At 44.4% G+C, this 13,994-nt stretch overlaps 1 protein-coding gene across 1 annotated transcript in view; it reads left to right on the top strand.

The window, feature by feature from the left end:
- The window catches only part of PLCXD2 (phosphatidylinositol specific phospholipase C X domain containing 2), a 71,375-nt gene continuing 57,381 nt past the window's right edge, over window positions 1-13,994 (top strand). The window contains exon 1 of the mRNA XM_082248563.1: window positions 1-284. Coding sequence (XP_082104689.1) covers window positions 200-284 — 85 coding nt within the window. The 5' untranslated portion in view covers window positions 1-199. The remainder of the gene's footprint in view (window positions 285-13,994) is intronic.

Below are 13,994 nucleotides of genomic sequence, written 5' to 3'. Positions count from 1 at the left end.
TAGCTGTGCAGTCATGCTCAGAGCTGTCTGTGGTACTGACAATACGGAAGGCTGTTTTTCCCCCCAGTGTTCCAGGAAATGCAATCAGACAGCTGAACTGTAGGGATCAGCCTCCCCCCTGAATCAGAGATGCTGGGATATCATCATATCTAGGCTGACCTTGGATTGAAGATTACTGGAAGACAAGAGGAGTAAAATAATGGCAGTGAAAAGTTATGAAAACTGGATGGGCACTCTGCCAGTCTGTCTGAGTGCATTGCCTCTATCTAACTTAGCCATACCAGGTATGCCTTGTTTTTTTTATCTTTATAAAAAAGAAAATAATTATATTTTGTTTCTGCATTGCCAATAGCTTATGCTTCTTGTATGAATGGTATGCAGTCCTGAATACATAGCAATTAAAGGTGTAATTAACACTGTTACATTCATAGGATTACCGCCAGAGGAATGTAAGATGTGTCATGAGCTATCCTCATGAATGATTCACTTCTATACTAGGTGATAGCATGGAGCTGTACTCACTGGGATTTTACCATCATTATTTCCTTTCTCATCTTTAAATAAATACTGTTATTATCATAGTTTGTACTGTTTATATAACAATGTTAAGTGACATATATGATGCAGTTAAAGAATGTTACCCCAACATTTCATATTGCTGATTTGTGCCTGCTGTACCATGTACTTGTATGAAAAAGAATCCTGTTCTCTTTGTATAGCTTCCTTTATGTAAAATCCCTGGTGTTCATGCCACCCCTCTGCTTTCCTGAAAAACTGACCACACTAAGGGTCCATGTACACTGCAACTTGTAAACGGCTGTTTAGTGCCCGTTCACATTATTGCGGCTGCGGAGATCGCATGTAATTCGGAGCGCACCGCTCCTTCATTACATGCGATCTGATATGCGGATGCAAATTCAGCCATACACTTTGTATGGCTGAATTCGCACCAAACACGCACATGACCCTTTTTTTCCAGTCGCATCAGGATCGTATCGCACAGTGGTTCACACTTGTGCGATCCGATCCTGTACGAACTGTCAGGTCGCACTGCGATATGCGATCAAACTGGGGGTGTCATTAACATTTAATTGACACCCCCTGCGTATCGCATATGGCAGTGTGAACTTCCAGATGTGCGGATGCGATGCGGGAACAGTCTGCGAATTTGCAGCCTTCCCGCATCGCACAAGTGTGAACCGAGCCTTAGGAGCAGTTGGGTGTTTTTTTCAGAAGCCCCTGAACCCACCTCAATGTTATCTTATCTGTCCATGTACACAGGGTCGTTTACAGTCATTTGCAGGCAGTTGAGTTCAGGGACGTTTTTTGGAAAGCAATTATTTGCGTTCGAACGTGTGTTTCCCGGCGTTTCAAACGCAAAAACGCGTCCGAACGCGACCGAATGCAGCCGAACGCAATGACCCGCGTTTAGCGTTTGCGTTTTTCCATTTTAAAGGGGAATGATTTTTTTGACCTCTAGGAACGGTTTTAAACGCAAACGCCCGCTAAACGTGGGTTTAAACGTCCTAAAAAAAAAAAAAATTTTCCTGCATTCAAGGGACTTTTAACAACGTCCCGTGTACATGAAGCCTAAGCAGGAGAGCATGATGTGGTTTGTTTTCTGGCTGTGCTGAGAAGTTAGCCTGCTCTCCTCCAATGATCAGACTTTGGCTGACATGCATATCCCCCACAGCCAGTTACTGGGAAGATCAGTGTATCCTCCAATGATCAGACTTTGGCTGACATGCATATCCCCCACAGCCAGTTACTGGGAAGATCAGTGTATCCTCCAATGATCAGACTTTGGCTGACATGCATACCCCCCACAGCCAGTTACTGGGGAGATCAGTGTATCCTCCAATGATTAGACTTTGGCTGACAAGCATACCCCCCACAGCCAGTTACTGGGAAGATCAGTGTATCCTCCAATGATCAGACTTTGGCTGACAAGCATACCCCCCACAGCCAGTTACTGGGAAGATCAGCGTATCCTCCAATGATCAGACTTTGGCTGACAAGCATACCCCCCACAGCCAGTTACTGGGGAGATCAGTGTATCCTCCAATGATCAGACTTTGACTGACAAGCATATCCCCCACAGCCAGTTACTGGGAAGATCAGTGTATCCTCCAATGATCAGACTTTGGCTGACAAGCATACCCCCCACAGCCAGTTACTGGGGAGATCAGTGTATCCTCCAATGATCAGACTTTGGCTGACATGCATATCCCCTACAGCCAGTTACTGGGAAGATCAGTGTATCCTCCAATGATCAGACTTTGGCTGACATGCATATCCCCCACAGCCAGTTACTGGGAAGATCAGTGTATCCTCCAATGATCAGACTTTGGCTGACATGCATATCCCCCACAGCCAGTTACTGGGAAGATCAGTGTATCCTCCAATGATCAGACTTTGGCTGACATGCATACCCCCCACAGCCAGTTACTGGGGAGATCAGTGTATCCTCCAATGATTAGACTTTGGCTGACAAGCATACCCCCCACAGCCAGTTACTGGGAAGATCAGCGTATCCTCCAATGATCAGACTTTGGCTGACAAGCATACCCCCCACAGCCAGTTACTGGGGAGATCAGTGTATCCTCCAATGATCAGACTTTGGCTGACATGCATATCCCCCACAGCCAGTTACTGGGGAGATCAGTGTATCCTCCAATGATCAGACTTTGGCTGACATGCATACCCCTCACAGCCAGTTACTGGGAAGATCAGTGTATCCTCCAATGGTCAGACTTTGGCTGACATGCATATCCCCCACAGCCATTTACTGGGAAGATCAGTGTATCTCCCCCAATGATCAGACTTTGGCTGACATGCATATCCCCCACAGCCAGTTACTGGGGAGATCAGTGTATCCTCCAATGATCAGACTTTGGCTGACATGCATATCCCCCACAGCCAGTTACTGGGAAGATCAGTGTATCCTCCAATGATCAGACTTTGGCTGACAAGCATACCCCCCACAGCCAGTTACTGGGAAGATCAGTGTATCCTCCAATGATCAGACTTTGGCTGACATGCATATCCCCCACAGCAAGTTACTGGGAAGATCAGTGTATCCTCCAATGATCAGACTTTGACTGACAAGCATATCCCCTACAGCCAGTTACTGGGGAGATCAGAGTATCCTCCAATGATCAGACTTTGACTGACAAGCATATCCCCCACAGCCAGTTACTGGGAAGATCAGTGTATCCTCCAATGATCAGACTTTGACTGACAAGCATATCCCCCACAGCCAGTTACTGTTGAGATCAGTGTATCCTCCAATGATCAGACTTTGGCTGACATGCATATCCCCCACAGCCAGTTACTGGGAAGATCAGTGTATCCTCCAATGATCAGACTTTGGCTGACAACCATACCCCCCACAGCCAGTTACTGGGAAGATCAGTGTATCCTCCAATGATCAGACTTTGGCTGACAAGCATATCCCCCACAGCCAGTTACTGGGAAGATCAGTGTATCCTCCAATGATCAGACTTTGACTGACAAGCATATCCCCCACAGCCAGTTACTGTTGAGATCAGTGTATCCTCCAATGATCAGACTTTGGCTGACATGCATATCCCCCACAGCCAGTTACTGGGAAGATCAGTGTATCCTCCAATGATCAGACTTTGGCTGACAAGCATACCCCCCACAGCCAGTTACTGGGGAGATCAGTGTATCCTCCAATGATCAGACTTTGGCTGACATGCATATCCCCTACAGCCAGTTACTGGGAAGATCAGTGTATCCTCCAATGATCAGACTTTGGCTGACATGCATATCCCCTACAGCCAGTTACTGGGAAGATCAGTGTATCCTCCAATGATCAGACTTTGACTGACAAGCATATCCCCCACAGCCAGTTACTGGGGAGATCAGTGTATCCTCCAATGATCAGACTTTGACTGACAAGCATATCCCCTACAGCCAGTTACTGGGGAGATCAGAGTATCCTCCAATGATCAGACTTTGACTGACAAGCATATCCCCCACAGCCAGTTACTGGGAAGATCAGTGTATCCTCCAATGATCAGACTTTGACTGACAAGCATATCCCCCACAGCCAGTTACTGTTGAGATCAGTGTATCCTCCAATGATCAGACTTTGGCTGACATGCATATCCCCCACAGCCAGTTACTGGGAAGATCAGTGTATCCTCCAATGATCAGACTTTGGCTGACAACCATACCCCCCACAGCCAGTTACTGGGAAGATCAGTGTATCCTCCAATGATCAGACTTTGACTGACAAGCATATCCCCCACAGCCAGTTACTGGGGAGATCAGTGTATCCTCCAATGATCAGACTTTGGCTGACATGCATATCCCCCACAGCCAGTTACTAGGAAGATCAATATAAATGATCAGACTTTGGCTGACATGCATATCCCCCACAGCCAGTTACTGGGAAGATCAGTGTATCCTCCAATGATCAGACTTTGGCTGACAAGCATACCCCCCACAGCCAGTTACTGGGGAGATCAGTGTATCCTCCAATGATCAGACTTTGGCTGACATGCATATCCCCTACAGCCAGTTACTGGGAAGATCAGTGTATCCTCCAATGATCAGACTTTGGCTGACATGCATATCCCCTACAGCCAGTTACTGGGAAGATCAGTGTATCCTCCAATGATCAGACTTTGACTGACAAGCATATCCCCCACAGCCAGTTACTGGGGAGATCAGTGTATCCTCCAATGATCAGACTTTGACTGACAAGCATATCCCCTACAGCCAGTTACTGGGGAGATCAGAGTATCCTCCAATGATCAGACTTTGACTGACAAGCATATCCCCCACAGCCAGTTACTGGGAAGATCAGTGTATCCTCCAATGATCAGACTTTGACTGACAAGCATATCCCCCACAGCCAGTTACTGTTGAGATCAGTGTATCCTCCAATGATCAGACTTTGGCTGACATGCATATCCCCCACAGCCAGTTACTGGGAAGATCAGTGTATCCTCCAATGATCAGACTTTGGCTGACAACCATACCCCCCACAGCCAGTTACTGGGAAGATCAGTGTATCCTCCAATGATCAGACTTTGACTGACAAGCATATCCCCCACAGCCAGTTACTGGGGAGATCAGTGTATCCTCCAATGATCAGACTTTGGCTGACATGCATATCCCCCACAGCCAGTTACTAGGAAGATCAATATAAATGATCAGACTTTGGCTGACATGCATATCCCCCACAGCCAGTTACTGGGAAGATCAGTGTATCCCCCCAATGATCAGACTTTGGCTGACATGCATACCCCCCACAGCCAGTTACTGGGGAGATCAGTGTATCCTCCACTGATCAGACTTTGGCTGACATGCATATCCCCCACAGCCAGTTACTGGGAAGATCAGTGTATCCTCCAATGATCAGACTTTGGCTGACAAGCATACCCCCCCCCCCCCCCATAGCCAGTTACTGGGAAGATCAGCGTATCCTCCAATGATCAGACTTTGGCTGACATGCATACCCCCCACAGCCAGTTACTGGGGAGATCAGTGTATCCTCCAATGATCAGACTTTGGCTGACATGCATACCCCCCACAGCCAGTTACTGGGAAGATCAGTGTATCCTCCAATGGTCAGACTTTGGCTGACATGCATATCCCCCACAGCCATTTACTGGGAAGATCAGTGTATCCCCCCCAATGATCAGACTTTGGCTGACATGCATATCCCCCACAGCCAGTTACTGGGGAGATCAGTGTATCCTCCAATGATCAGACTTTGGCTGACATGCATATCCCCCACAGCCAGTTACTGGGAAGATCAGTGTATCCTCCAATGATCAGACTTTGGCTGACAAGCATACCCCCCACAGCCAGTTACTGGGAAGATCAGTGTATCCTCCAATGATCAGACTTTGGCTGACATGCATATCCCCCACAGCAAGTTACTGGGAAGATCAGTGTATCCTCCAATGATCAGACTTTGGCTGACATGCATATCCCCTACAGCCAGTTACTGGGAAGATCAAGGTATCCTCCAATGATCAGACTTTGGCTAACAAGCATATCCCCTACAGCCAGTTACTGGGGAGATCAGTGTATCCTCCAATGATAAGACTTTGACTGACAAGCATATCCCCCGCAGCCAGTTACTGGGAAGATCAGTGTATCCTCCAATGATCAGACTTTGACTGACAAGCATATCCCCCACAGCCAGTTACTGGGGAGATCAGAGTATCCTCCAATGATCAGACTTTGACTGACAAGCATATCCCCCGCAGCCAGTTACTGGGAAGATCAGTGTATCCTCCAATGATCAGACTTTGACTGACAAGCATATCCCCCACAGCCAGTTACTGGGAAGATCAGTGTATCCTCCAATGATCAGACTTTGACTGACAAGCATATCCCCCACAGCCAGTTACTGGGAAGATCAGTGTATCCTCCAATGATCAGACTTTGACTGACAAGCATATCCCCCACAGCCAGTTACTGTTGAGATCAGTGTATCCTCCAATGATCAGACTTTGGCTGACATGCATATCCCCCACAGCCAGTTACTGGGAAGATCAGTGTATCCTTCAATGATCAGACTTTGGCTGACAACCATACCCCCCACAGCCAGTTACTGGGAAGATCAGTGTATCCTCCAATGATCAGACTTTGACTGACAAGCATATCCCCCACAGCCAGTTACTGGGGAGATCAGTGTATCCTCCAATGATCAGACTTTGGCTGACATGCATATCCCCCACAGCCAGTTACTAGGAAGATCAATATAAATGATCAGACTTTGGCTGACATGCATATCCCCCACAGCCAGTTACTGGGAAGATCAGTGTATCCCCCCAATGATCAGACTTTGGCTGACATGCATACCCCCCCCACAGCCAGTTACTGGGGAGATCAGTGTATCCTCCACTGATCAGACTTTGGCTGACATGCATATCCCCCACAGCCAGTTACTGGGAAGATCAGTGTATCCTCCAATGATCAGACTTTGGCTGACATGCATATCCCCCACAGCCAGTTACTGGGGAGATTAGTGGACTGTGGTTTCTCCTCCACCAGCTCTCTGCATACTTTATAAAGCTGAGAAAATAGGGTATGTGATAACATAACAAAAGGGGAAATGAATTTATAATGTTTTTTATATTTATACACTAATATTTTGGTGAGGGTTCACATATACTTTAACCACTTGACCTCTGGAAGATTTAACCCCCTCCATGACCAGGCCACTTTTTTAAATACGGCACTGCGGGACTTGAACTGTCAATTGCGCGCTCGCACATTGCTGTACCCACATAAAATTTATGTCATTCTTTTCCCACAAATAGAGCTTTTGTTTGGTAGTGTTTGATCACCACTGCATTTTTTATTTTTGCGCTATAAACTAAAAAATACTGATATTTAAAAAAAACGAAATCCAATATTTTTTACTATCTGCTATAAAACTATGGGATATATACTGGAATTTGTACTTAATACGTTTTTTTTCTTATACTAGTAATGACTGGGTTTAGCGACTTATAGCAGGACTGTGATATTGCGGAGAACAATCGGACATTAACTGACACTTTGCGGGGTACCAGTGACACTAATACAGTGATCAGTGCTAAAAATATACACTATGACTGTACTAATGACACTGGCAGGAAAGGGGTTAAACATCTAGATCAATCAAAGGGTTAAATGCGTGCCTAGCCAGTGTTTGTGTTTACTATATGTACTGTTTTTACTAGGGAAAGAGATGGATTTGAGTCCCTGCTTTGCAGAAACACAAAATTCATCCTTTCCCCTTTGGCAGAATGGAACTCTGCCTTGTTTACATAGGAAGAGCTCCGTTCTGAGTCTCTGCCCGACAATCGTCTGGTGTCTGCGGACATCAAGGGCCGACACCCGCAGATCGGCTTCTGCTGTAAATATTTACAGCAGAAGTGGTGCGCTGGCTGCGAGCCTGCCTCCCCTGCAGGCAGAAGTGTGGCATCACGTACAGTATATATATATATATACATATATATATATATATATATATATATATATATATATGATCCGGCACACAGCTGCCGCCCTGTAGACGTAAAACTGCTATAGGGTGGTCAGCAAGTGCTTAGTAGCAATAACACAGCCGTTTTTGTTTTTCTGAGTCCCCTCGTAACATAGTTTTATTCCTTGTTGGTCCTACCAGTAGATCCATTATTTTTCCACTCCTTTACCAGGGTGACAACACTATTCTTTCTGTGCTGAAATTGTGCAAGTAGGGTCGGCGTCCTATGGAAAGGTGGCCTTAGATAAACATGTAGTTTACACAGATACCTTATTTTTATTTTTTACACCTTCACTTTTTAGTTCTCATCTAGGTGAGAATGATGTATCCAGCCACCCGCTATATCCTGGGATTTCTACATCAGGCATCTTAGGAGGCAGTTTGTGAGACAAATGAAGCTGGTAGAAAATCGCAGCAGTCTGCACATGCACAGGGGGGGGTCTGGCATGCACGGGGGGGGGGGGGGGGGTCTGGCACATGTACAGGCAATGCAGTGTGCAGAGAACTATGGCATTTCTGCTCATGCGCGAGTTCTCACAAACTGCCTTCTGGGATGCCTGACGATTCGAGGACTTGTCTCAGGGGAGCAGGATGGAGCAAGGGGAATTGCACCTGCAAGGAATACAATGCTGGTTTCCATAGACTTGAGATATATGAAAAAAATGGACCATTTTCAAGCACCCAACCAGTTCCATATGTCCCAACCCTGTAACTGCCACTTTTGCTAGATGGCTTGATTTGTTATAGGAAGTGGAAGAATAATAGATCTAATGGCTGGATCAACAAAGGGGTCTCAGAAAAAAAAAGCTGCCATGTTAGGGCAGGTGTGCTTACATAGGGGCGTGGAGATTTAAAAGCAGGCACTTGAGCCACGGTATACTCATCCCTTGACTGCCACTTAAAGAAGGGCATGCAGCCTCTCAGGGCTGTATACTTGCGTTAGCTCTGATGCGTTTGCACAGCGCTGTTTCAAATGCAATTTTTTGAGAAAAAATATACTTTCATGAATTAAAAAAAAAAAAAAAAACGTAAAGTCAGCCCAATTTTTTTATATAATGTGAAAGATAATGTTACGCCAAGTAAAACGATACCTAACGTGTCATGCTTCAAAATTGTGCATGCTTGTAGAATGGCGACAAACTTCAGTGCTTAAAAATTTTCATAGGCAAAGCTTTAACATTTTTTTACAGGTTACCAGATTAGAGTATAAGAGGAAGTCTAGTGCTGGAGTTTTTGCTCTCACTCCAGTGATCACGGCGATACACATGTGGGAGTGACTTACGTTTGCGTTCACTTCTGCACATGAGCTTGACTGTAGGCAAGACACACTTGTCTTTGTACTCCTCACCTGGTTGCCGCCACACACGCTTGACACCATCTGAACCAAATACGTTTATCTTGGTCTCATCAGACCACAGGACATGGTTCCAGTAATCCATTTCCTTTGTCTGATTGTCTTCAGCAAACTGTTTGCGGGCTTTCTTGTGCATCATCTTTAATAGAGGCTTCCTTCTGGGACAGCAGCCATGCAGACCAATTTGATGCAGTGTGCGGCGTATGGTCTGAGCACTGACAGGCTGACCCCCCACCCCTTCAACCTCTGCAGCAATGCTGACAGCCCTCATACATCTATTTCCCAAAGACAAACTCTGGATATGACGCTGAGCATGTGCATTCAACTTCTTTGGTTGACCATGGCGAGGCCTGTTCTGAGTGGAACCTGTCCTGTTAAACCTCTGTATGGTCTTGGCCACCATGCTGCATTCAGTTTCAGGGTCTTAGCAATCTTCTATTAGCCTAGGCCATCTTTATGTAGAGCAAACATTCTTTTTTTTTTCAGATCCTCAGGGAGTTCTTTGCCATGAGGTTCCATGTTGAACTTCCAGTGACCAGTATGAGAGAGTGAGAGCGATAACACCAAATTTAACACACCTGCTCCCCATTCACACCTGATACCTTGTAACACTAACAAGTCACATGACACAGGGGAGGGAAAATGGGTAATTGGGTCCAATTTGGACATTTCTACTTAGGGGTGTACTCACTTTTGTTGCCAGCGGTTTAGACATGAATGGCTGTGCGTTGAGTAATTTTGAGGGGACAGCAATTTTACACTGTTATGCAAGCTGTACACTCACTACTTTACATTGTAGCAAAGTGTCATTTCTTCAGTGTTGTCACATGAAAAGATAATAAAATATTTACAAAAATGTGAGGGGTGTACTCACTTTTAGGAGATACTGTATGTTCATTTTTTTTTTTTGCCTGATTAATATTACATTATTATTAATCAGGAACATTGGAATACAATAATAATACAGTACATTTACGGATTATAGAGGTTCTCTAGGAAAGCATTAAGGTCTTCCTCCATACTTACAGAGAAAGGCTGTTAGGTGATTTACAGGCCTCAGCTCATTAACTTCCACAAGAGGCTAAGGATTATAAGCCTAACAATAGACAAAGACAACCTAGTAACAACATTATGCAGTTTTTCAGAGTTTCAAAAGATCTAAAGAAACTATTCAGTTGGTTTGATATATTCATTCATTTTGCAATAGTGGAACGTGGTCAATACTGCTTGTTAATTGATGTATGCATGGTCAAAATCAGACCTTATGTAGGACAAGGGCCGTGTTATCAATCCTGTTGTTAGCAACAATCACTAGCAATGAGATCAATACATAGAGAACTTACCTGCATGCCATGCAAGAGATAGGCAACAGAGCAACAGCAAAGGAGTGACACAACAATAAGTGAGGTTCTCGGTTCTCTTGACAATCATATCGCAGGTGACTTGTCAGGCTCTTCGTTTGGATGAAATAGACTGGTTGTTGGGTGACCCTATGCCACACAAAGTTTAGAGAAGTAAAAAAAAAAAACATGGCAGTGCCTAGCTTAAAGCAGATCTTCACTGCATCTGAGCACCACAAACCTAACACACTATTTAAATCATTTTTAATATGTAAATGACCCCACCGCCCATCCATGTACCCATGCTTTATTTTGTTGAGTAATCATTTTGAAAAACACCCCCCTAGCATTCATGCCCCTGGCCATCTTGAGTAACGGCAAAGGATTCACGTAGAATTTACTTCTTGGAATCCATCTGCCCCTTGCTCAAGCATACATGCAACAGGGTGTGCTGAGCTGAGAAGACCCCTCCTGAAGACTCCTGGAATGTATGACATCATTTGCCTAGGCCTGGAAACCAGGAAGTAACTGAAGAAATCTAAAAAAAGTTTAAAACATGTAATTATGATATACTTTCCTATCTATTTACTTATCCTAGCAGCATGATTATTACAAATTATAATAATTCATCTCAGAATCGAAAGAAATCTGTAATTCACTGCAGCACTTTACCTTTATTGATCCTTCATGCAAAAGAAATCACAGACAGTGCAGGGTACAGTTAAAGTTGACGCGTTTCATGCTGTGGCTACCGCTTACTCCTAACATGTGCTCACCTGTTCAATAATTCATCTCAGCTCTCCTGTGAAAGTTAGCGAGTGTGTGAACCAGAGAATTTGTTCCCTCTGTAAGTAGTGTGGCCATGCACAACCAATATTCCCTTCATTTACTAAATATTTCTTATACACAAGTGTCGTAATGTGAAATTATCTGTGCACTCCAAAATGAATGCTTAAACTGGCCATACACCAGTAGATTTTTGAACAAATGTTCATTTGTTGACTTGACGAATGTTGTGAATAGACTTACCCAAGTAATACCCATATTCAGTTATAAAGTGCTACTAAAGATTCCATTTTTTTTCTTTAACCCATTCAATACCAGGTACTTTCACCCCCTTTCTTCCCAGAACAATTTTCAGCTTTCAGTGCTGTCACATGAAAATGACAATTATTCGGTCATGTAACACTGTACCCAAATGAAATTTCTATCACTTTTTTTAAAACCAATAGAGCTTTGTTTTGGTGATAGTTAATCACCGCTGGGTTTTTTTTTGTTTCTTAATTAAACAAAAAAGACTGAAAGTAGACCATGGACATCAGTATGTCCATGGGATTGCGGATGTCAGCGGAATACCATCCGCTGACATCCGATTTGCGTCCTTTCAGTTCTGTTCCGTTTTTTGGAACGGAACAGAACCCTATTTTTTCTTCCGTTTAAAAAACGGAAAGGACGCAAAATCGGATGTTAGCGATGTCATGACATCCGTGCTGGAGCGGATTGCAATACGGTCCGCTCTGTGTGAAAGAGGCCTTACTTTTTTTTTTACATTCTGTCACCAGTGCAGTACAGCATCTTCATATAACTGGTGTGTTGGTGATCAGGGACACTGACTAGCGACAGTATGTAGAAAAAAAAAAGGAAATTGTAATAATTTTTTAAAAATGTTTTTTTATATATTTTTTCTTTTTTTTAATATTTTCTTTTTGCATACTGTGACCACAGCAACACAGTAACACTACTACTCTGGGGAGGTGATCGGGATTTATGTTTTTGCACACTATGATTGCTTATAACAGTGAATATCACCATTATAAATAACCTTAGCTTAATTTTTACTAAATGAAATTGATTTGTTCAGTGTTTACTATTGTGATTAGCTGTGATTGGCCTCAGCTAATCACATGGTACAGATGGGCTGCGATTCACATACAGATCAACACTAGTGATGGACTCAGGCGTGTTTGGATCGTACCCGCCAGGAAGTCCTCACTGCACACCTCCAATCCTAGGCAGTGAGGCATTTTCCGACCGACAGCTGCGCTGCCTATGATGGGCGGTGTGCAGTGGGCTCGATCCGAACACGCCCGAGCCCATCGCTAATCAACACGATAGTACACAATGAATGTCATGAATGGAAGCTATCCATTGTGTATAATTGTCATGTGATCTGCTGTGATTGGTCACAGCGATCACATGGTACCAGCAGCAGGCCGCTAAACTGATCTGTGATCTGCTGCGTCCAGTGGACACAGCCCGTGATAGATCGCCCCGGAGCATGGCCGTCTAGTGTTCTGGGGAGGGAGTCATATGACGCCTTCTGTCAAATGACGGCCAGACAGGAAGCAGGTAAAATAATAAACACATCATACTTGCCTGCTCTTGGCAATGGTTTTGCACAGAGCAGCCCTGATCCTCCTCATCTCCGGTCCCCTGCCAGCGCTTCTTGCTCCTCCCTCTTGCTGAGTGCTACCAAAGCAAACTGCTTGCTCTGGGGTCACTTGTTTGATGTCTCTGTGTGTCTACGGGAAACACAGAGCGTGGCTCAGTCCCACCTCCTGCTCTGTCCTCACTGGTTGTGATTGACCAGTGGTAGAGAATGGCTCCCGCAGGCTGTTGTCTCAATGAGCCAATGAGAAGGGAGAGACTAGGGAGAGCCACTCTTCTCGTGCACATCGCTGGATCCAGATTGGGCTTAAGTAAGTGTTGGGGGGGGGGGGGGGGGGGGGGCTGAGGGGAGAGCTGCACACTGAAGGTTTTTTTAACCTTCATACATAGAATGTATGAAGGTAAAAAAACCTTCACCCTCTCCAACCATTTTAACTTTCAATATATTATATTGCGATGACAATCATTATTTTCAGGCCAACGCTTGTTATTCTGAGCTCTTTTATTGGCTCTCACTGCTTAGAAAAGAATATGGAAACTAATAATTATTATAGCTTAGTGAATTAAGCCTATTGCTAGTTACCTTTCAAAAGAGTGCTGGAAGCATTACCTAGCCATGATTTGGATATTTTTTTCCCATTTACCGCAACCAAATGTAAAAGGTGTGTAGAAATTCTGTGTAGAACAGCTGCATTCATAAAATTGCATCCTGACAATGAAAATATGCTAGTGTACCCTGCCCTGCCAGATTCCATTGCTATGTCGTGCAAGGGCCTGCCTGATTGCATAAAACATAAAAGTGTTTAGGTGTGACCTCATATTATATGGTTTTGGTAAATCTAAAGGAAAAAAGTCTAAAGAACATTGTATAGTGTGTATCCAGCTTTAGACT

This window comes from Pelophylax lessonae, assembly GCF_965119305.1.
Source record: "Pelophylax lessonae genome assembly, chromosome: 2".
Classification (NCBI taxonomy): domain Eukaryota; kingdom Metazoa; phylum Chordata; class Amphibia; order Anura; family Ranidae; genus Pelophylax; species Pelophylax lessonae.
Note: the sequence above shows the minus strand (reverse complement) of the source record. Positions and strands in the feature narration are given on the sequence as shown.